Source organism: Tachysurus vachellii, chromosome 17 (assembly GCF_030014155.1).
Source record: "Tachysurus vachellii isolate PV-2020 chromosome 17, HZAU_Pvac_v1, whole genome shotgun sequence".
Lineage (NCBI taxonomy): Eukaryota > Metazoa > Chordata > Actinopteri > Siluriformes > Bagridae > Tachysurus > Tachysurus vachellii.
The window spans coordinates 17,769,248-17,790,836 of NC_083476.1; the positions used below are offsets into that span (position 1 = coordinate 17,769,248).

Genomic DNA, 21,589 nt, shown 5'->3' on the forward strand with positions numbered 1-21,589 from the left:
GTACTCTTGCACCAAGCACACACATGCATGCACTCACTCTTCTCGTCTATTTAACAGCTACGCAATGAAACATGCATTAATAATTAACAGCTTATAAACGCAATTAGGTTAAGAATTAAACCCTGGTAAAATAGCTGTAGATTTGTAGAATGTTGCACTAAGACTCAAGTTGTTTATTTTATACTCCTGGCTGTTTCTGTAGAAGAGAAGTGTGAAATTGTTTAGTAGGGCATTCAGCAGGTCTGTACGTGCTGTATTGATTCATTTGGCAGTTTATAACGAAGGCAGAATATAGTCCAGACATCATGCTGTTAAAGAAAGTGACACTGAGAAACTGATACAAACACTACAGCTTTCCACTGACTGACCAACATCAAGGCCAAAACAGATGCAGGGAGAACAGAAGGACACACACACACACACACACACACACACACACACACACACACACACACACACACACACACACAATAGACTATCATTCAGTGTTACGAATACTGCTTGCAAAGCCATCAGTCAAAGTACAAGTCACACGATTATTATACAATAATAATTATAGCCAGATTGAGATCCATATTGTTTTCAAACCTTCAACCATTCATTTTGATTTTTCTCAGTAATGAACAGATGACAGGAAGTGCTTCAGAAAATTGTATTCTCGAATCTGAAACCAAATACTATGTATGCGGTGCCTTTTATGCATCCCTAATAACAATAGTGTATATATTCAATACATTAATAATGTTTTAAAAGCCTTGTTTATAGAAACTCATTATTTTCTAACAGGAAATGTAGAATCCCATTACGTCCTTGCAAAACTTTTCATATAATTTACAAAGCTTCTTGGTTTTCCCACAAATCTGTTTATTTAATTAAGATAAGAACATGTGTGGCGGTCTAGGGAAACCAGTCAGATGTTCATGATGCTGAATTCTGAACAACAAAAAAATGTATATGATTTCAGGTTGTCCTTTTGTTAGCTTGAGTGTTTGTAGAATTTATAATGAATAATCATTGCAACCAGCAGATGAATGTCAGCCAGTGTAACTGCTCCGCCTGATATTCCACTGCCGCCATGCTGGAGGGAGCCCTCAATCGCCTACACTCTCATTTCCATATGGGAGGGTGATGAGTGAAAGAGAGCATTTTAAACCACTAGTGGGCGCTATAAATATTTGGTAATGTCATATGGACTAACTAATGCACCTGACATATTCCAGTTATTTATAAATGAAATCCGGATATTCTACACCAATATGTCATTGTTTACATTGTTGACATCCTAATCTACTCCAAGTCTATGGAGTAAAATTTCTTGGGACCACCAATTTATAAGAAATTATAGCTACATATTGTCCCCCTTTTCCAACACTGCACAAGGAGTCTTTGCCCGAAGCAGAGTTTTACTACAGCCCCTATCCTGCGAACTCCAGACCCCAAACTTGCATTTACATTCAAAGTGGATGCCTCCAAATGCGGCACTGAAGCTGTGCTATCACAAATACAGCGCAACCCAGCTGACATGGCAACCCAGCTGACATGGCAACCCAGCTGACATGGCAACCCAGCAAATAAAAATCTGCAAATGGTTTCTACATCTAGTGCTATGGGAGGTTCATTGGAGTAGTGGTGGCTCAAGTGGTTAACGCTCTCGGTTGTTGATTGGAAGTTTGGGTTTCAAGCCCCAGCACTTCCAAGCTGCCACTGTTGGGCAATTGAGCACGGCCCTTAACCCTCCCTTCTCCAGGGGTGCTGTATCCTAGTTGCCCCTGCACTCTAACCCCAACCTCTTCAGTTGGGATTTGCGAGGAAAAGAATTCCACTGTAATGTATATGTAATAAAGGCTCCTATGCCCTATGATTTTATTCATTTTATTTCAATGCAGCTAGATAGGATCAATAGGGTTTTTAAATACGTAAATACTTACAGTTATTGTTGTCCTTCAGCTGTTTGGGGCGTTGTTTGGGATAACCACAGTGGATCATCCAATCCACATAGTTTGTTTTGGCACAGGTTTTATGCTGGATGACCTTCCTGACGCAACCCTCCCTTTTTATCTGGGCTTGGTACCAGCAGCCAGAGTTAACCCCTCAGTGGCTCGGTTCGTTCCTGCCCAAAAATCAGTTGCCTGTAAATATTATCTGAACTTACTGACATGTATCTGTATGTCTTTTTTGCATTGTGCTACTGCCATGTGATTGGCCGATTGGATAATTGAATCTTTCTAATAATATCAGCGACAGTCTCAACATGGCTGCTGATGCATTATTGTGACTATATCATTTGTGACTTGGCCTTGGCCTTACTCTATTACAGAATTGGTATAAAGTATAATTTTGTCATCATGCCTTTGACCCCCTAGTTATGGAAATATGCACAGCCACAGCAGCTAACTGAATAAAAAAACATTCGTTTTGTGTTATTAGAGAGCACAGATGATGATTCATGCTTAAATCTTTACACTGGTAATCTACTTTGGCTTTAAAATTTCAAGTATCTACAGATCTTGTCTTGTAATTTGGTCTTGAAATAACAGCCGTGGGTGATGACAACCTTGTCTGAAACCATCTGTGACTCAGCAGTTGAGTTATCAGATGATGAATGCAACACTTTGATCCTTGTTTCCTTCGGAAATAATGTTAATTTGATGGACAAGTTTAGTCATTCATCCCTTAAACATATTCGGTGTGTTAATATAATGAACTACAACCGTGTGCTAAATGTATATCAAAATGAATCATGTGAGTTATGTATGTTATGTCAAGGGTCTCCCATTGCTCGTGTGTGTGTGTGTGTGAATGAGAGTGAGTGAGAATATGTCAGTACCCCAGGGAACCATTCTTGATCTGATTCATGATAATGGTGTACATGTTGTTGCACAGCGTGGAACCTAATACATTAATGCTTTTCCATGTTTTGTTTGTGTGTGTGTGTGTGTGTGTGCGAATATATATATATGTGCATCAATGTACTTGTAAGCACCATATATAAAAGTATTGGAATCTGAAGAGAAGTGCATTTAAATATTCTAAATGCATATTTTTAGGATCGATGACTTCTTCAGCAATACAGAATACATGGTATATTTTACAAGTTTAACTGTAATCTCCTTATTTGCTCCTGCAGAAATGATAGAAACCATAGCAATAACCTAGAGCTCGCATATCTATTGAAAACACAATAGCTGCCTTAGCAGATTTTTAGCACAACCATAGCTTACTGTGATTGGACAAAAGTAAATGGCTACGCTTTAGCATTGAACGCTAATCTATGACTGAAGGTTACAATGCTTTCATGCAGTGAATGAAAATAAAAAGAGTTTAGTTGAAAACAACGAGGAAGGCAAGGTGCTGAGTACAGCACTTCTGTTATAGATGGAGTCAGTTTGTTCGCAAAGTGAACCTGGGAACCTGGGAATTGATTGAACTGTGTTGCTATTGAAGTGGTCTCTACAGCTGCAGGTATGTTGTAAGTAAAGAATAAAACACGACACATTGTGCGTTTAATAGGAAGACAATCAATGACAAGATGGTGACCCTTTGCCTAGCGCTGTTGCCACGCTGAGAAACCGCTAAACCGTTCTTTCTGAAGAGAACTTCGAGTTAGAATCTGATTTATTTTACTTAAAGCTCAATTTTTAGTAACTGGCAATGTTATTCCTCCTGTTTTCACACTGGCACCAGCTCATCGCTCAACACGGGGTTTCCAGTGAACACTTGAATATTTAGTTTAATATTTAGTGCCTGTTGCCATGGTTACACTGGTTGTGTCAGTGTAATGCAATATGGCCACATTAACCACACAGAACGTTACAGAATGTATGTGAAACCAGCCATCTGACTATCAAGCCGATACGACACATCTTGTCTGTTCCTTTAACACAAATCATTTTTTAATTCTTGAGGGAACTTCCTTGTGTGTAAATTGCATACGTATCACAGTGTATCACTGTCTGTAAAATGTAAATGAATAGCAGACAAGATTTATGGAGGTGCACCATATATTCTGGAGAGACATGTTAGCCAGAAAGTGTGGCCTTAAAAATAAATAGTTTTTACTTCCTTAAAACAAATTAGCAGCCAATGAAACTACTTTTTTGCCACTTTGGATGCGGTTGATGTAGGGTTTATACTTCAGACGAGTGTGTCTAAGTGGGACAAGTGAATTAACCTTAATGAATTAGTGAGTTAATCCTAAAATATTAATGAGAATTGAAAGTATTTTTTTATTTAACTCAAAATATTATTAAAAAATGTTATTTTTTAAATGTTTGGGGTAGAATGCATGGTCTCTGTGTAAATGTGTGTGTGTGTCTGTGTGTGTGTGTGAGTGTAAGTGTGTGTGTGTGTGTGGTGCACACCTCTTCAGGGGCTGGATTGCAATGGCTTGCAGCCAGACTCACTAATTGAGGGGAGACTCTGCTGAGTTCCCACAGAGGATTATAAGCAGAGAATTTAAATGCTGCTATTACTCTAAGGTTGCATGCACGTTAATACGCAGGAAGACACACACACACACACACACACACACACACACACACACACACACACACACAAACACACACACAAGCACAAGCGAGCATCCACACAATGTTGGGACAGAATTGACGCTATTGAATTGACAGTTAATGAGATGCATTTGTGCTGAGTGGCAAATATGGTGCTGAGTTAGTACTTCACAATGGTGTGTGTGTGTCTCTGTGTGTGTGTGTGTGTGTGTGTGTGTGCATAAAATAGTACAATGCATTAGTCTAAGCATACTTTTTCCCTCACTTCTCACACTGAATCTAAATCTTATCACTGTCAACAGATTATGCACATTACATTGACTAAATCTCCAGCAGATCTGAGGCTCTTTCACTATGATCCTGTATAATGCTGCTAATCCCTAATCCCTCATGCTAAAGGCAGATCGCATCGAAACATTTGATTCAAAACAATTGGACTGTATCACCAGCCTGAGCAAACAGAATTTCCTATTTAGATGTGAAGATGGTTTCTGGGGAGTTTTGAACTGAAGGATACTTATGGTTCCATTTCAAATTTTTCATCTCCATTTTCATCTCCTAATTCTGTCACATGACCTGATGGAGCATCATATGCATATCACTTACATAAAACTAATGAAATATGAGGTGAAATTATATTTTTTGCTGAAGTAGAGCTCCAAAAATGAAAAAAATATGAACATACTGGTGGATTGCTGTGGATGTGGCCGTCACGCCATCTTTGAGCTACTGTTGCGTTAGTCAGCTTTGTGTTCGGTTCTTAATCAGTGATCATTTGAAGACTTCTGCAGGAAGGAAATTAGCGTTGAATCTGTGGTGAACTCGGAAACTTCGTTGACCCGTTGGTTCCTCAGGAGCTATTGGTTAATTAATTCCACTCAATCATAAACCGCTGTAGAATTTGAAGGGGAAGATTTTACACAGGAACAGGAAAATGCTCTGGAAGTTTTATCAGGACTGGACTCTTCTAAAATAATTATTGATCAGCATATGGTGGAGAGACTATTTTCACATGTTTGCTCCAGCAAGGCTGCTGTGCCTGATGGTATCTCTGGGTGCCTACTGCAATCGTGTAGTAAAGAACTAGCAGAAGCCTGGTGTCCCATCTACCAGGGGTCTGTTGACACACACAGTCCCCTTAATTTGGAAGAGTTCTGTTATTATTCCTGACCCTAAAAAGGCTAGCTGTAAGGAGAATAATGATTATCGTCCAGTTGCTTTGACCTCGATAGTGATGAAGTGTTTGGAGAAAATTATGATTAATCATGTAAAAACTGAGGTTAGCAGTGTTTTGGATCCATTTCAATTTGCATATAGAAGTAATAGAAGTACTGATGATGCTGCTATAACCATCACACATTTAATACAGTAAATAGACATCTAGAGGATACTAGCTCATATGCACGTCTTGTGTTCTTAGATTTTAGTTCAGCTTTCAACATGCTGCATGCATAACCATAAGAGGTTAATGGATCTTCAAGTCCACCCTCTTATTATTAAATGATATTACTCCTTTTTAACCAACCGTAGGCAGCAGGTTAGTGTTAATGGAACACTCTCTTAAGTTAGAACTCTGAGTACTACCCCAGGTGCTACCCCAATAATTATATTATTAAATTCTCAGATGATACTGCAATCTTGGGGTTATTAAAAAAGGATGGAGACCTGTCTGAATATTTTTCAGAGATTAGAGGTTTTGAGAACTGGTGTGAAACCAACCACCTAGCTTTAAATGTAGGAAAGACAAAGGAAATGGTGTTTGATCCTAGAGGAGTGGGTGATCACAGGCCACTGAGCATCCACAATCAAAATGTAGTACAGGTCTCATCATACAAATATCTTGGTGCCTATTTTGATGACTCACTAACATGGCAGATACATGTGGATAATCTTTGTAGTAAGATTCAACAAAGATTGCATTTTTTACGTCGTCTGAGAGTCCATGGGGTTGACCAAAAATTTATGGTAATCTTTTACCAGGCAGTAATTGAGAGTTTAATCAGGTACTGTATCACAGTATGGTTTGGGAATCTATCTGTGCAATCGAGATCAAAGATGACACGAATGATACACACTGCTTGGAAAATTATAGGAGTGAAAGAATTGACACCATTGCAAACTATGTACGAACATGCCACTGTAAGACACGCTGAGAGGATTGTCTGTGATTTTTCCCATGTTTTGAATACAGAGTATGAGTTGTTGCCTTCTGGCAGGAGGTTCAGGGTTCCTCGCTGCAGATTAAATAGATTTAAAAACTCTTTTATCCCAGTGTGGTGAAGTTGTTAAATAGGGGAAGGACATAGTTGCTATTTTATGTATTCAATATCCTGTGAATTGTATCTGTCTAATGTATGTTCTGTATGATTGCAGCATGGGTGATGGCCCAAGACAAATTTCCCTACTGGGGACAATAAAAGTTTACCTTACCTTACCTTACCTTAGAAATTAAAAACATTATTTACATTTATATTATTTACTGCTCAGTGTCACCCAAATGAGGATGAGGTTCCATTCTGAGTCTGGTTCATCTCAAGGTTTCTTCCTCAGGGATTTTTTTCTTTTCTACCTTCACCTCCGGCTTGCTTATTATGGAAAATTGTTAGAGTTCATTTTAAACGTTAACATTTTTAGTCGAGACAATGTCTAGATAAACTCAATTGAATTGAATTAAATCATAAATGAAAAAAAATCACCTCATTGCTTGGTGTGTTGTGCATTTTAACTTGCTGTTCTGCTCACCAAGAGTGATCAGCTCAAACTACTAAACTCTATTATTCTGCATGAAATCACAGGAGATCAGCTGCCTATCAAGCATCACTAAGTCACTGAGATCATATATTCCCTCCATTCTCATGTCCTGATGTTTGGAGTGAACATTAAACAAAGCTCTTGACCTGCATTTTTATAGATTAGGGTTTATGGTAGCAGCCATTTAAAAAAAAACCCTAAATCTGATTGTTTTAGTTCAAGTTTACGATGTTGATTTATGGTTTAGCAAAAATATAAAACTCATAAATCTCTCTGAATGTAGAAAGCTAACTAGATAACAGTGATATCTGAGATGGTTTTCTGCTCACCACAGTTGTAAAGAGTGATTATTTGAACTTGTACCTTTATTTGATATAGCACAAACCACTAAACTCTGAGATCATACTGCATGGACATCACAGGAGCTCGGCAGGTTATGATAATACTCAAAACAGCTTAGCATGTAGCATCAATCAAAAAATAAATTCCCTAAATCAAATTGCTGTAGTTTAGGTCCATGACGTTGTTTTATTGTTTAGCCGAAAGATGAAACTTATGAATCTCTGTGCTTGTAGCAAGCTAAATTGATAATATTTCCCTCCTTGGCACTCCTCAGCATATGCCTGTCTGCTTTGTTACTATAACAACCAATGTAATGAGGATACAGGGTCTAAAGAAAAATCTGATTTAGGAAATAAATCAGATTTGCTCGCCTGTGTGAACGAAGCCTAAGGGACATTGTTTTTAGATCTGGGGCTGTCTTCACTGCTGTCTGCCCCAGCTCCTCCAATTAAAGCAATCATTAAAGTAACAGTCTGTCTGATAGATGATTTCATAAGGTTACAATGGCTCCATGAGGAGCTAGGAAAGATAATAAACATTGTCTTACAAATGTATTCTCATACTTAAGTTCTGGATCTATGGTCAGTTTAATGTGAGTCATTGCTGACTGTCCTGTGAAGAGAAACTCCACTTAAGATACCAGAACAGGATTTTGTAGGAGATGAATGAACCCGCAGTTGGATGTTAAGTAAGACACGCCTAGGTCGCTGACAGGCACGCTGGCACAGCACTGGTGCCAGAGCCGCTGGGAGCAATCCTGCCATTGCTATAAATAGCATTAGCACCATGTGGAGCAATAGTGGGGGAGCACGGCTTGCGTTGACTACAGACATCATTCTGCGGACGGAAAAGGAGGAGGAAATGAAGGAGGAAAAAAAAACAAACAGTCATTTGGAGGAGTTACGAGAATGCTCAGAGAAACGCTGATAAGGATTTCAAACAGACGTCAAACATAATCAGGTCATTACATTGCAATATTACTGACAATGGCTCAGGGTTTAATTCATTCAACATGGCCTTTCTTCAGCAAAGTTGGGAACAGCTGAGCGAATGCAGTGTGTGTCATGGATCTGTGTGTGGCTCATTAAACTGTCATATGACATCAAAACCAGCAGTAATTTCATCCCAAATAATGTGCTTCAGTTCCATGAACACAAACCCCTGCTCACTGGACCCTTATTTATGCACACACCATGGCCCCATTACCCCTCATATAGATCTAATTACCTCTAATTAACATAAACCATGCCCTAAATTATGCAAGTTTCAGCAAATAAATGGAAAATAATCAGTTGGTGCAGTTATCTAACATCTGTGGATATAAACTGATTGGAGAAAAACGAATTTCAGTTAAGTTACTGAAGCCGGTGTCTAAAGTTGCAGCTAATAACAAAGTTCTTTCCGGAAAAAAAAAACTTTAAATAAAGTTAGCACAGATTTAGCTGAGGAAAAATTGTCTAATTTGTCTTTTGCAATACTTTGTGTTTAACAGAAACTAATGGTATCATGTATCACAATTATGGAAGTGTGCTCTTTTTATGTCTTTAAAGCTTTTCCGAGCCATACTCGAGCACAACAGAGCCGTTTTGCAGCCTTACCTGCAGGTAGTGTTGTGAATTATTTATAGCTAGGGTTTTTTTATTTTTATTTATTCATTTTAGTACTCGAATAGCTCAGGTTATTACATAATAGGCAGATTTACATAAAACTTTGTAGGAATAAATAGATATATATGAGAGTTTTTATTTTGAACAAATGAAAAAATATCCTGATAGTGATGTCAATACTCCACTGAAAGGAAGTCCTAAATTAATTGATAAAGGTGGCTTAGTGGTGCGTATGGATGCCTTGCACGTCCAGCGTTAGGGTTTCCTGCCTTCTCCCTGTGTGTCTGCATTTTCACCCCGTGGTTTCCTCTGGGTATTCCAGTTTCGTTCCCCAATCTAATCACCAGCATTGTAGGCTGATTGCCATCTCTAAATTGTCTATATATATTATGATTAATTGTCCATATATGGGGGGCACGGTGGCTTAGTGGTTAGCACGTTCACCTCACACCTCCAGGGTTGGGGGTTCGATTCCCGCCTCCGCCTTGTGTGTGTGGAGTTTGCATGTTCTCCCCGTGCCTCGGGGGTTTCCTCCGGGTACTCCGGTTTCCTTCCCCGGTCCAAAGACATGCATGGTAGGTTGATTGGCATCTCTGGAAAATTGTCCGTAGTGTGTGATTGTGTGAGTGAATGAGAGTGTGTGTGTGTGCCCTGCGATGGGTTGGCACTCCGTCCAGGGTGTATCCTGCCTTGATGCCCGATGACGCCTGAGATAGTCACAGGCTCCCCGTGACCCGAGGTAGTTCGGATAAGCGGTAGAAAATGAATTAATTAATGAATGTCCATATATGTATGATACGTGTGAGGTTATGTGTGATTGAGGTCTTTGATGGTGTCCCAAACCTTGTCTCCTGGGATCCAGACTCCTCCTCCTTCCCCTGTGTAGGAAAATGGCTACAGAAAATTGAAAAATAAATAACTTCAGCCCTTTAAGACTGTGCCTCCAGGTCAGAGATTCATGCTGTCTGTACATAAAGGTGCCTATAAATGTAAATAAAGATACGTCTGCTACTCTCACATTTACAAAATAGGTTGAGTCTAATCCCCATTACTCGCATTTTAGTACAAGGTTCCTGTGTACTCTACAGTTAATTTTAATATTATTAGGTTTTTTTATTGGAAAAATATATACAAAAAAAATCTTGGAAACAAACAAAATGTTCTCTGTATTTTCCTTACACACACAAAAATCAATAAAATCTTATCATCATCTTACTTCTGAAATGATTGAGTATATACATGTATATGTACTCAATATAAGAATATATAGTTATGGAAATGCGTATGATGTTCTTAGTCTTCCTATGCAAGCACATAAGACCTGAATATGCATACATACATGTAACATGTGCCTATATTCCAACATACAGAATATTCCTAATACTTAACAACTCCTAACCACCAACCCACCACTTCCGTCTGCTCGATACTCACTGTATGGAGAAAACCGATTTGATTTCAATTTTTAATACTTAAACCACTCTACTTTATTTGCTATGATCATTATTGATCATTACTTAATTGTCAACATCAAAAACACTGGAAAATGACCATTTCCACTAATCACGTGGAAGAAACATATGGGAAGGGTTTAATTTTATTGTTGTGGTTGGAAAAAGACTCGCTAGTGGAATTTATAAAAACTCAGAAATAGATGCTGGAGCTGGTGTCTGTTTGAGGTGATTTTGTAATAAAAAATTTCAATATTGTCCTTTTAAAATTGTCTGATGAACACATGGCGGACATTTTCAATGTTTATTGCTGTACAAAGAGTACAAACATATTTAATCACTTCTGAATTATTAATGGGATTTTAGTCAAATTGAATCCTTTTAGGACAAAATGTTCCTTTTTTTTTAAACACTTTTTTTTTTACCCATTTTTAGCTGAAATTATTCACTGATATCCCAAATGAACGTAATCAACCAATGTTAGCGCTATATTTTTCGTATCTTAGCTAAGACAAACATATATAGAAACCTTATTTAACATTAATAAACTTTGAACATGGTGGGCACGGTGGCTTAGTGGTTAGCACGTTCGCCTCACACCTCCAGGGTTGGGGGTTCGATTCCTGCCTCCACCTTGTGTGTGTGGAGTTTGCATGTTCTCCCCGTGCCTCGGGGGTTTCCTCCGGGTACTCCGGTTTCCTCCCCCAGTCCAAAGACATGCATGGTAGGTTGATTGGCATCTCTGGAAAATTGTCCGTAGTGTGTGATTGCGTGAGTGAATGAGAGTGTGTGTGTGCAATGGGTTGGCACTCCTTCCAGGGTGTATCCTGCCTTGATGCCCGATGACGCCTGAGATAGGCACAGGCTCCCCGTGACCCGAGGTAGTTCGGATAAGCGGTAGAAAATGAATGAATGAAAACAGAACATTCTCTCTCCAGTGTTAAGTTAATATTTGCATATTTTCCTACTGTGGGATGAATAAAGGATTATCTTACCTTATCAGGCCAGTCAAGTGATTTTGAATCATTGTTAACAAATTAATTATCACTGCAAGTCTTTTATAAGATAAGTCAGAACACTGTTGGGTTTCTGTATGTAGAGTATCGTGAGATCATCTTTAGCTGCTGGAGAGCAGGGAGATGGAAAAGACGAGGGAGTTCCCTGCTGAGTGAACAATTCACACCTGTCTACAAAAACATTTATTACAGAAATAAAATGGATAACACAAAAGCTTTTTTTGATAGAAAAAAAAATAACAACATTAAAATGATGAAAAACAGCAACCTTTTAACTCTGTGTGTCTATGAGCTAGTCACAAGTACCTTTGCAAATTTTAGCCTCTGGTACAAAGAGTTCAAAAGGGTGTGTGATTATGTCTGATTTAGCGCTGACTGTAAAAAGATATATAAAGCGAAAAGTTCTGGATCACTGAGCAACAAGCCTGAGTCACTATGCTGCTGGAGAGATATGGCAGAAACTTAGAAATCATGGAATTGCTAAGGGCCTGGAGTTTAGGATGGAGGTGTGTGGTGTACGTATGAGTCAAATTGAGTCAAAAATGAGTCAAAAAAAGACAGCAGCATCAGTAACCCATACATGATTCAGGCTCTTATGTAAGCATAACTGTGGTCATATTTTTCTAAGCCACTTCTTGTGTGCAGTGCAGCATTACAGTATGGGTCAGAATTTCAGCTGACCAGCAGATCTGGGTGGTTTCACACCAATGAATCCAGTGGAATTTTGTCTAAAAAGTACCAGTGCAAACAATGTTTTTATAGTAAATATATCCTTTGTAATGAACGCTATTTGTAATGGAAAAATAAATTCAAATTCAAACGTATTTGTATAGCGCTTTTAACATTGGACATTGTCTCAAAGCAGCTTTACAGAACATAAAGGTTTAATACAAAAAGTTTAATGCAAAGATTAATATAATACAAAAATTCAAGATTAATATTAGATATATTTAAATGTGTTTGAATTTATCCCCACTGAGCAAGCCTGAGGTGAATGTGGCAAGGAAAAACTCCCTGAAATGGTAAAGGAAAAAACCTTAATTATAAAATGGTGTATTGATGAGGAGGTTGTTGTCCTCAAAGACCACATGGAGTCGGCATCTCCTCTTAGAGTGTCCGAATACTTCATGAAGCAGAATCCAACCGGAGCTGGTACATCTCTAGATACCCCAAAAAATATATTGTGTAGTGGACAATATTATTATAAAAAAAATCAGACTATTGTTTGAACTGTTGAAATCAAACTAATAATAAATTCATGACACAGAGAAAAATGTGTAATATAAATGTCTATACCAGTTCAGTACGATTGAATTGAGTCACATGAATGTGTTTTTTTTTAAATCCAATGTAATTTGATTGTGTAATTTCAAAGCTGTGAATAAAATCGAAGCCAAGCTGAGGATTGAACTCGGCTCTCTATAATTACATCCATTTCAATACTACAGTTTTTCTTCATGACCATGGCAACGTCCTCATCCTAAAACAATTCTAAACTTTCTATATAAGCGATTAAGTCTAATTTTTTTTTTATATTTTAATTTATACAGAATTATCGAACAGATTATCGAACAGAATTATCGAACTCGAGGTATAATGTTGACCAAATGCGAAAAAAACCTACATTTCCATCAATAATCTTATTGCAGGCTTTGTAATCTATTAGTGCACTTCTTGTTTTTAAAGCTGCATTAGAAAAACACTCTTTGAGAGATCGATAGCTGCACACCACCGAGAGCAGAAAAACACACTCCTCTGTTAAGTCATGAGCAGTTGTGACAGAAGCAATAACCCAAGGATATAATCTAAAATTGATGAGATATTTATGCAGTATTGATTTCCTCTACGTTGTGACAAGTAATAAACGCCTGCATGCAGTATATAATACGCAGTATGCAGAAAGGTTAGTAATTAGTTTTCTGTAATCAGCTTATAAACATGAAGAATTTGAAGATGTGTAATTTGACTATGTTTACTGTGAGATGATTGTATTTCTTCAGTGTTTATTGAGGTGATCGTTCCGTCACCTCAATAAAAAGATCAGTATAGAAGATCGAAATAGAAATATCAGTATAGTCTGTCTATGATTTAATCACATCGTCTGTATTTGCATTAAGCAATTCGATTCAGATCCAGACTATTGATGGTAATAAAATTTTTTTTTTTTAGTATGTTAGTGGCAAATATGCTTTTAATGATGTTTCAAAAAATAGCATGAAAGTGTTTTCGCCAAACACACGTTTCACAAATTGAGCTTTGTAAAGTTGAATATGCAAAACTTTGTGAAATTTATGATGTCATGTGGTCTACAAATAACGTCTTACACCCGTAGGTATCAGAGACGGATGCCTCCCAGGAGCAAAAATCCAAACCCCAATGCAAAGATAGCAACATAAATGGGAAATATATTTTAAAACAACAAAACTGCAACACATTACAAATATGAAACCAATAACCGAAAACACAGGGAGAATAAAACGGGAGACAAAAGACCCGAGGACTCAGAAAAAACATGCACAAGACAAGGTATATATAGGAGAAATCATCAAAGAACATGAGCAGGTGTTCAGAATCAGGAAGGAGTTAAAGATAGAAGGTAAACAAAAACACATGACACAAGATGTAAACAATCCCCTGCTGGAACGCCCCCTGGTGTACAGGTAGGAAATAGTCCATGGTCATCCATGACAATATGTTTTTCTGCCCCAACCTGTAGCCACAAAGTTGGAAGCAGAATTTGTCTAAAACATTTTTGTTTGCTGTAGGATTAAGATTTTCTGCTACTGGAAATCTTAAGAGGCCCAACTCTGTCTCAACATGACAATGATCCACGCACAAAGCAAGCTCCGTGAAGACCATCAAGGCTGAAGCCCTGACCTCAACCCCACTAAACACCTTTGTGATAAACTGGAGTAATGGATGTGCACCAGGCCCCCTTACCTGACATCAGTGCCTGACCGCTGGCACTGTTGTGGCTGAATAAACACAAAACTATACATTTTCTAGTGGAAAGTCTTCCTGAAAAACTGGAGCTTACTGTAACATTATAACAGATTGTAAATATGGGATACAAACTCATGACTTATTAATGCCCATTACTTTGGAATCAGATGTTGATTATGTAGGTGTCCACATACTTTTGACTAGTGTATTTTAAATAAAGTGAATGGAATGTATCTGGTTTCTTGGAATAATTTAAAATGATAAAACAAATTCATTTTTAATATCAACCGTTTTGTTCAATTTAAGAATTAATTTCTAGAAAGATGTCAAAAGAGGGCTGCATGTTTCATTTATGTAATAAAAAAAATATCTAAAAAAACAAAACATAAAAATTGAGCCCTTAGATTTAGGGCTAAATTGGGAATGGAGGTGAGGATTTAGTGCTCACCATTTTCTGGATGAACATGTTTTGCTTCATCTACAAATTCTGAATTTATATTTAAGATTTATCGAATCATGTTTAAATTTTTAGAATACATCTTTCCTTTTGAAAGATATATTAAAAAAATCATGTAATTGTAATGTTTTGCATATAAAGTATCCGCATACATTATTACTATTCTTTTTATTTTAGTGTATCTTTCCTTGTGGATCGTAAACCCATACATAGATCTTCAAATCTCTGGAATATGATTGATACATTTGTTGATAATTAAAATTGTAAAGGTTTTTACTGCCCTCGTAGCAGGGCGCCCCCAAGGGGTGGCTAGTGGTGGCCACAGCCACTCCTGTATAAACTCTGGCCACTCCTGTGGCCACCCCTAATATGAATTTGAATTTGAATGCATAATGAAAATTCACAATAGTTCATGAAGTGAAAAATAAAGAAAGAAAGAAAGAAAGAAAGAAAGAAAGAAAGAAAGAAAGAAAATGAAGTACACGCTGCAGCCACCAAAAAAGATAGATTGTAGATTGATTGGCGCCACCAGAGTAGCTGTTTCACTGCCTGTCCCCCTCTCCATCTCGTCGTTACTACAGTGATTTTTTTTTTGTGCCACCCCAAGATTTGCTGTGGCCTCCTCTGGCCAACCCTATTAAAGGTTTCTGGGGCACCACTGCCTCATAGAGAAATGTACACATTTGATTTGAAGAATTAGATGGTAAAGTTGACTTGTCTATGTTTAGTGAGTGTGCCATTTTCTGTTCTTGTACATTTCAGAGGTGGATATAGTGAAGCCGATCACCAGATTTTAGGAGCTGAATTCGGATATCATTATCAGTACAGCAACACTATGCATCACCTCTGTCCCCAGCATACCTCCACTACCTGCCTGTCTGCTCTCCTCATCATCATCCTTAGTGTTACGCAGTTTTCCCAGGCCACCTCAGATGCATCGCACAGTAGCCCAGGAAACTGTTCTGAGGAGACCGGCTGCTCTGAGGGTGTGGTACTTCCTGTATGGAACCCTCAGAACCCATCAGTGGGAGATAAGGTGGCGCGAGCCATTGTCTATTTTGTTGCGCTCATCTACATGTTCCTGGGAATGTCCATCATTGCGGATCGCTTCATGTCCTCCATTGAGGTCATCACCTCGCAAGAGAAGGAAATCACCATTAAGAAGCCCAATGGAGAAACGACCACTGCCACGGTCCGCATCTGGAACGAGACCGTCTCCAACCTGACGTTAATGGCGTTGGGTTCTTCAGCACCTGAGATCCTGCTGTCTGTGATTGAAGTGTGTGGCCACAAATTTGAAGCTGGTCATCTTGGTCCCAGCACCATAGTAGGCAGTGCTGCGTTCAACATGTTTATCATCATCGCTATCTGTGTCTACGTTGTTCCTGATGGTGAAGTAAGAAAGATAAAACACTTGAGGGTCTTTTTTGTAACCGCAGCTTGGAGTATGTTTGCTTACATCTGGCTCTATCTGATCCTATCAGTATTTTCTCCTGGTGTGGTAGAGGTCTGGGAAGCTGTGCTGACGTTCCTCTTCTTTCCCATTTGTGTGCTCCAAGCCTGGATTGCAGACCGCCGTTTGCTCTTCTACAAGTACGTTCACAAGCGCTACCGTGCCGACAAGAATCGGGGAATCATCATCGAAACGGAGGGTGATGGTATATTCACAAAGATGGACATGGAGATGGATGGGCAGGGCACCAACTCTCACCACAAGGAGGTTCTGGATGGCATGCTTGCTGGCGTAGAGGAGGGAGGAGGCGGCGGAGGAGGAGGTGGAGAAGAAGAAGAGGCACGAAGGGAAATGGCTCGTACGCTGAAGGAGCTGAAGCAGAGGCACCCTGAGAAGGACATGGAGCAGCTGATTGAAATGGCCAACTACCAAGTGTTGGTTCAGCAACAGAAGAGCAGGGCATTCTATCGCATCCAGGCTACGCGCATGATGATCGGTGCAGGGAACATCCTGAAGAAGCATGCTGCAGACCAGGCCAGGAAAGTGGTGAGCTGCCATGAGGCCAATGCACAAGAAGAGGATCCTCACACCATCTACTTGGAGTTTGAGCCCTCTCATTACCAATGCTTCGAGAACTGTGGTTCCCTCAAACTGGCTGTGGGCAGACATGGAGGAGACAGTGGCTGCACAGTAAAGGTGAGCATTCACATTAGCAAAACATCACATTATGACTCAATGACTGTTGAGAGAATATTGGCTCTGAAATTTACAGAACCGCTCTGGTGGCAAAAATGGATGAGAGCATTAATGAATTTTAATGACAAACAATGGAGATTAATTATATCACTTAGCATCATTTGTAACTCAGTCATTTTCTGGGCATTTTACTTGCTAAGCACCCAATAGTATGGACGCGATTTTTTTGGTAATATTTTTAATGTCTATTTTATCAGAATGGTTTATTACATGTGGACAGCAAAAAGAAATACTGGATGTATACAATATATATTCATTGGTCAATTTATTAGGAACACTCATATTTGCTCATTCATGCAAATATTTGGAATATTGGAAAGATTTTTGGAAAATTAAAAATTTTCAATTTCAATTTTTAACTGTTCAGTTTCCGCTTCATGTGCAGGTGTTTGTCTCATGCATTCATTCTAGTAGGCATTAATCACCTGCTGGGAAGGAGAGCATTGAATTGAGTTTGACTAGAAGACGGGATCGGTAGATTTATTTTTTTTTTTCAAATTTTTGCTTCTGTATCCACCAGTTTCACTTATTTCAGTCCTTTAAAGTATTTTTTTCTTGATACGTATCATCTCAGCACCCACAGATCTGTAACCGCAAAATCCTGTGCTGTGTCTTTTTCCAGGTGGACTATCGAACTGAGGATGGCACGGCTAACGCTGGCTCAGATTATGAGTTTGCTGAGGGTACGCTGGTCTTCAAATCGGGCGAGACCATAAAGGAGCTGACGGTCGGTGTAATTGATGATGACATCTTTGAGGAAGACGAGCATTTCTACGTGCACCTCAGTAACCCACGTGTCGTCCATCGAGCCGAGGTCTCCATTCTCGATCCCAATGCCCCAGGCAATAGCCTTTTGGGCTCCGTCCCCATTCAGCCAAAAGCTGCTCTGGGTGCTGCTCATACTGCCACGGTGACCATCTATGATGACGACCATGCAGGGATCTTCACATTCGAGAGCGCATCAATGCGTGTGAGTGAGAGCGTGGGCATCATGCAGGTGAAGGTGCACAGAACGTCTGGAGCACGCGGAAAGGTTGCAGTGCCGTTCCACACCAGTGAGGGGACCGCCAAGGCTGGAGAGGACTACGAGGAGGTGGCTGGAAAATTGGAATTTCTCAACGATGAGACCATGTAAGTTGCTAAAACTTTACATTTTTTTGTTTTTATAAGACAGTTAGGCTTGTTAACTAAGCAAATTGTATAACCACACAACTTGAACAAAGTCTCTACAAAACGCTGAATATTGAAAACATAATTAGGAGAAAGAAATTTTGATTCATATTCCCCAATTTTTTAATATTATTGGCAATAATATAAAAAATGACTCTATAAATGCCTACTCTAGTTATGCGACTGAGCTGGGATTAGACAGTGTGATATTCAAAAAGTCTGTACAAAGTTTATTTGTAAAATAAAAACATTTTTTCCCTCTAATTACAATTATAAAAATGGTGCACGTTCACAGGAAATGCTTTATTTAAATGAAATATTTAAATCTTTTTTACTGCCTTACAGCTACATTTTTAAATTCTGTTTTGAGGCTTCGTATGCTAGCAAGGGTTCTTGCTAATTAAGCCAAAATTAAGTGTACAGTGTTAATATAAACAATAATAACACTTTCTTAAATTCTGATATTACATTATTTATATAACGCGGGTTTAGTGATTGTAGTTATTAATAAGATGGTAGCTATTAGCTATGCAGCTATTAATATTGCAGCTATTAATGCAGCTATTAATATTATTTGCAGCTATTAATATTATTTTTGGGAATCATTTTAGATCCTACTTATGATTGGTTTTATATAAAAGTTGTATGACTGTGGCATGTTTGAAGTTTTAAATACCATAAAATATAATGAAAACAAGCTATATTGGATTTGTGTATAGAACACAATGTTCTGGGTCATATTCCACTCCACAACCTCTGAAGATATCTCGCCACCCCTACCAACATAATCCACGTTTGACCTTTTAGTGATGGGGATTTCTGCTCACTTTGATTGGCTCTGTATAGACGTATTGGGAGGATGCTGGAAGATTAAATTCCAGAGAGAGAGAGAGTGTTAATCTGAGGGAGTGAAGGATGACGGCTGGATGAGAATCCCAGAGAGATAAAGACTCTTGGTCTTTTTTCCACAGTTGAGAATCAGTACTGACCCCAGCATAAAGCTTACCTGACACTGAAAAGTATGTTTTTTTTTTAAGTAGAAAGGATCATCTTGAGCTCAGCGGTAGCTCAGTGGTTAAGATGTTGGATGGCTGAATAGAAGGTTGTGAGTGCAGATTCCAGGACCACTAAAGATGCCCCTGCTTGCCCTTACTCATCAATTGTGTACAATAAAACAGTAAATGTAATTTAGTCTGGATATGAGCGCCTGTCAAAATGCTGTAAATATTGCAGCCTGTGAAGAAAACTAAGCTGAATGTAGCTTATGAAGCTTACTGGGATGTGCTAGCTCAGTGGTTAAGGCGTTAGACTACTGGTCAAAGGGTTGTGAGTTTGTATCCCAGGTTCACTAATCTGCCACTGCTGGGCCCCTAAGCAAGGCCCTTAACCCTCAGTTGTATAAATGAGACAAATGTAACTTTTCAGAAAACATGGTCTTTACAAACATGGTCAGTCTTTACAAACATGGTGATCAGAAAAGCATCTCAGACTTTGAGGTGTATGTGCTACAGCCAAGACCAGGAATTTTAAGCTACTTTCAGATTCCTGTTTATGGATGACAAGAGTGGGATCTGACGTGGTCTTCTGCTGTGGTAGGTTCAGTAGGTTGTGTGTTCTGAGATGCTTTTGTGTTCAGTATAGATGTAAAGAGTTGTTAGAGAGTTAGCATGCTCATGCAAAAATTTTTTTTTGACAATCTGTAAATTGGTCGGAATTAATCATGAATATAAGAGAGAAATTTTATGTTAGGGTCACAAGAGGAATAAAGAGAGGGGGATGTAGAGTTGTTTGAGAGATAGATGGACAGACGTTTGTGAGAATGATTGATAGCTGAACAGGACTAACAAAGCAGTGCGATGGGATGAATGCAGTGGCGTGGGTGAATTGAACCGGAATTATGAAAAAAAAGAGGGATTAAATAGAGAGAGGTATAGAGGTGGGAGGAAAGGTAGGGAAGAGAGGAGGGATAAGTGTGAGAGAGAAAAAGTGTGATTTGTTTGAGCAGTTACATCTCAATGTTCACAGCGTTGGTTGACTGGAGTGGTTGAGATGAGAGCGAGGCTGTGTGGGAGTGTGTGTATGTGTGTGTGTGTGTGTGTGTGTGTGTGTGTGTGTGTGTTTGAGCCACATATGTACCCTGATGGAAATGCTATTATTAATCATGTAAAAAGAAAAAAAAAGGCGCTGTGTGTGCAGTCTGCTGTTTACTGTAGCGCTGAATTTGTGTTTGTTAAATCAGTGTGTTCATGTGTATAGCTAATTCCGAGTGTGTGACGAGGGCTCGATTGAAGTGCCTGTGTGGGTGGATGAATTGAGTGTATAAGCCTTGGAGTCTGTAACTGCAGAAATGATTCTGGCAGTATACATGTATGATGTGCTAAACCCAAGCAGTGTGTGTTCATCAGTGCAGCACGGGTCAGCTTTCTCTGCCCACGGCTCTCAGGAATGGACATGCCATGCAAAATGGTAGAGTTAAAGGTGGGGTCAGTGTTCTTTTAAAAACGTTTGATGTACCAAGTCCCCACAGTCTGGCTGCTTCAATAAAAAAATCTGCTCTGAGGAAAAACTTCAGTCTTTGTGGCATCTTAGGTTATTTAAACTGCAAAAGAAAAATCTGGGCTAGTGATATATGATGAGGCAGGACAAAGAGCAGTCTCTGCTTGCCTCTTAGTTCAGAATGGAGTGATCCCAGGAGTTTCTGTTATACTCACAACAGACTGTCTAGCACCAGAAACCATGGCAATGAGTCTCTGAGGTCATGCTTTTTGTTTTTGTTTTGTTTCGCTTTTTAAATATGTGAATTTTAACCGCAGACCTGAACGTGCACCAGTTTGCTGCCACATAATTGTCTGACTGAACAACTGCATGAATATGGGCAGGGGATACAGGAGTTTCTAATAAAGTGACCAGACAGTGTATATTTGCTGTGGTTAAGGGAACTTCCTTTAGAGAGAAATTTACTCTCACTTATTCCCCTGGCAGCTGCAATTCAAGAGAACGAACACCAGATTGGAGGAGTCCAGGGAATTCTATTTGTGTGTGTGTGTGTGTGTGTGTGTGTGTGTGTTTGGAGGAGAGCATTATTTGAGATAGCTAATGTAAAACAATAAAAATTTGTATAAATTTGAGCACTAC

General features: G+C 39.0%; 1 protein-coding gene across 1 annotated transcript in view; it reads left to right on the top strand.

Annotated features, from left to right (window-relative positions):
* The window catches only part of slc8a4a (solute carrier family 8 member 4a), an 81,986-nt gene that overhangs the window by 16,006 nt on the left and 44,391 nt on the right, over positions 1-21,589 (top strand). The window contains exons 2-3 of the mRNA XM_060891115.1: positions 15,838-17,224; positions 17,907-18,415. Coding sequence (XP_060747098.1) covers positions 15,911-17,224; positions 17,907-18,415 — 1,823 coding nt within the window. The 5' untranslated portion in view covers positions 15,838-15,910. The remainder of the gene's footprint in view (positions 1-15,837; positions 17,225-17,906; positions 18,416-21,589) is intronic.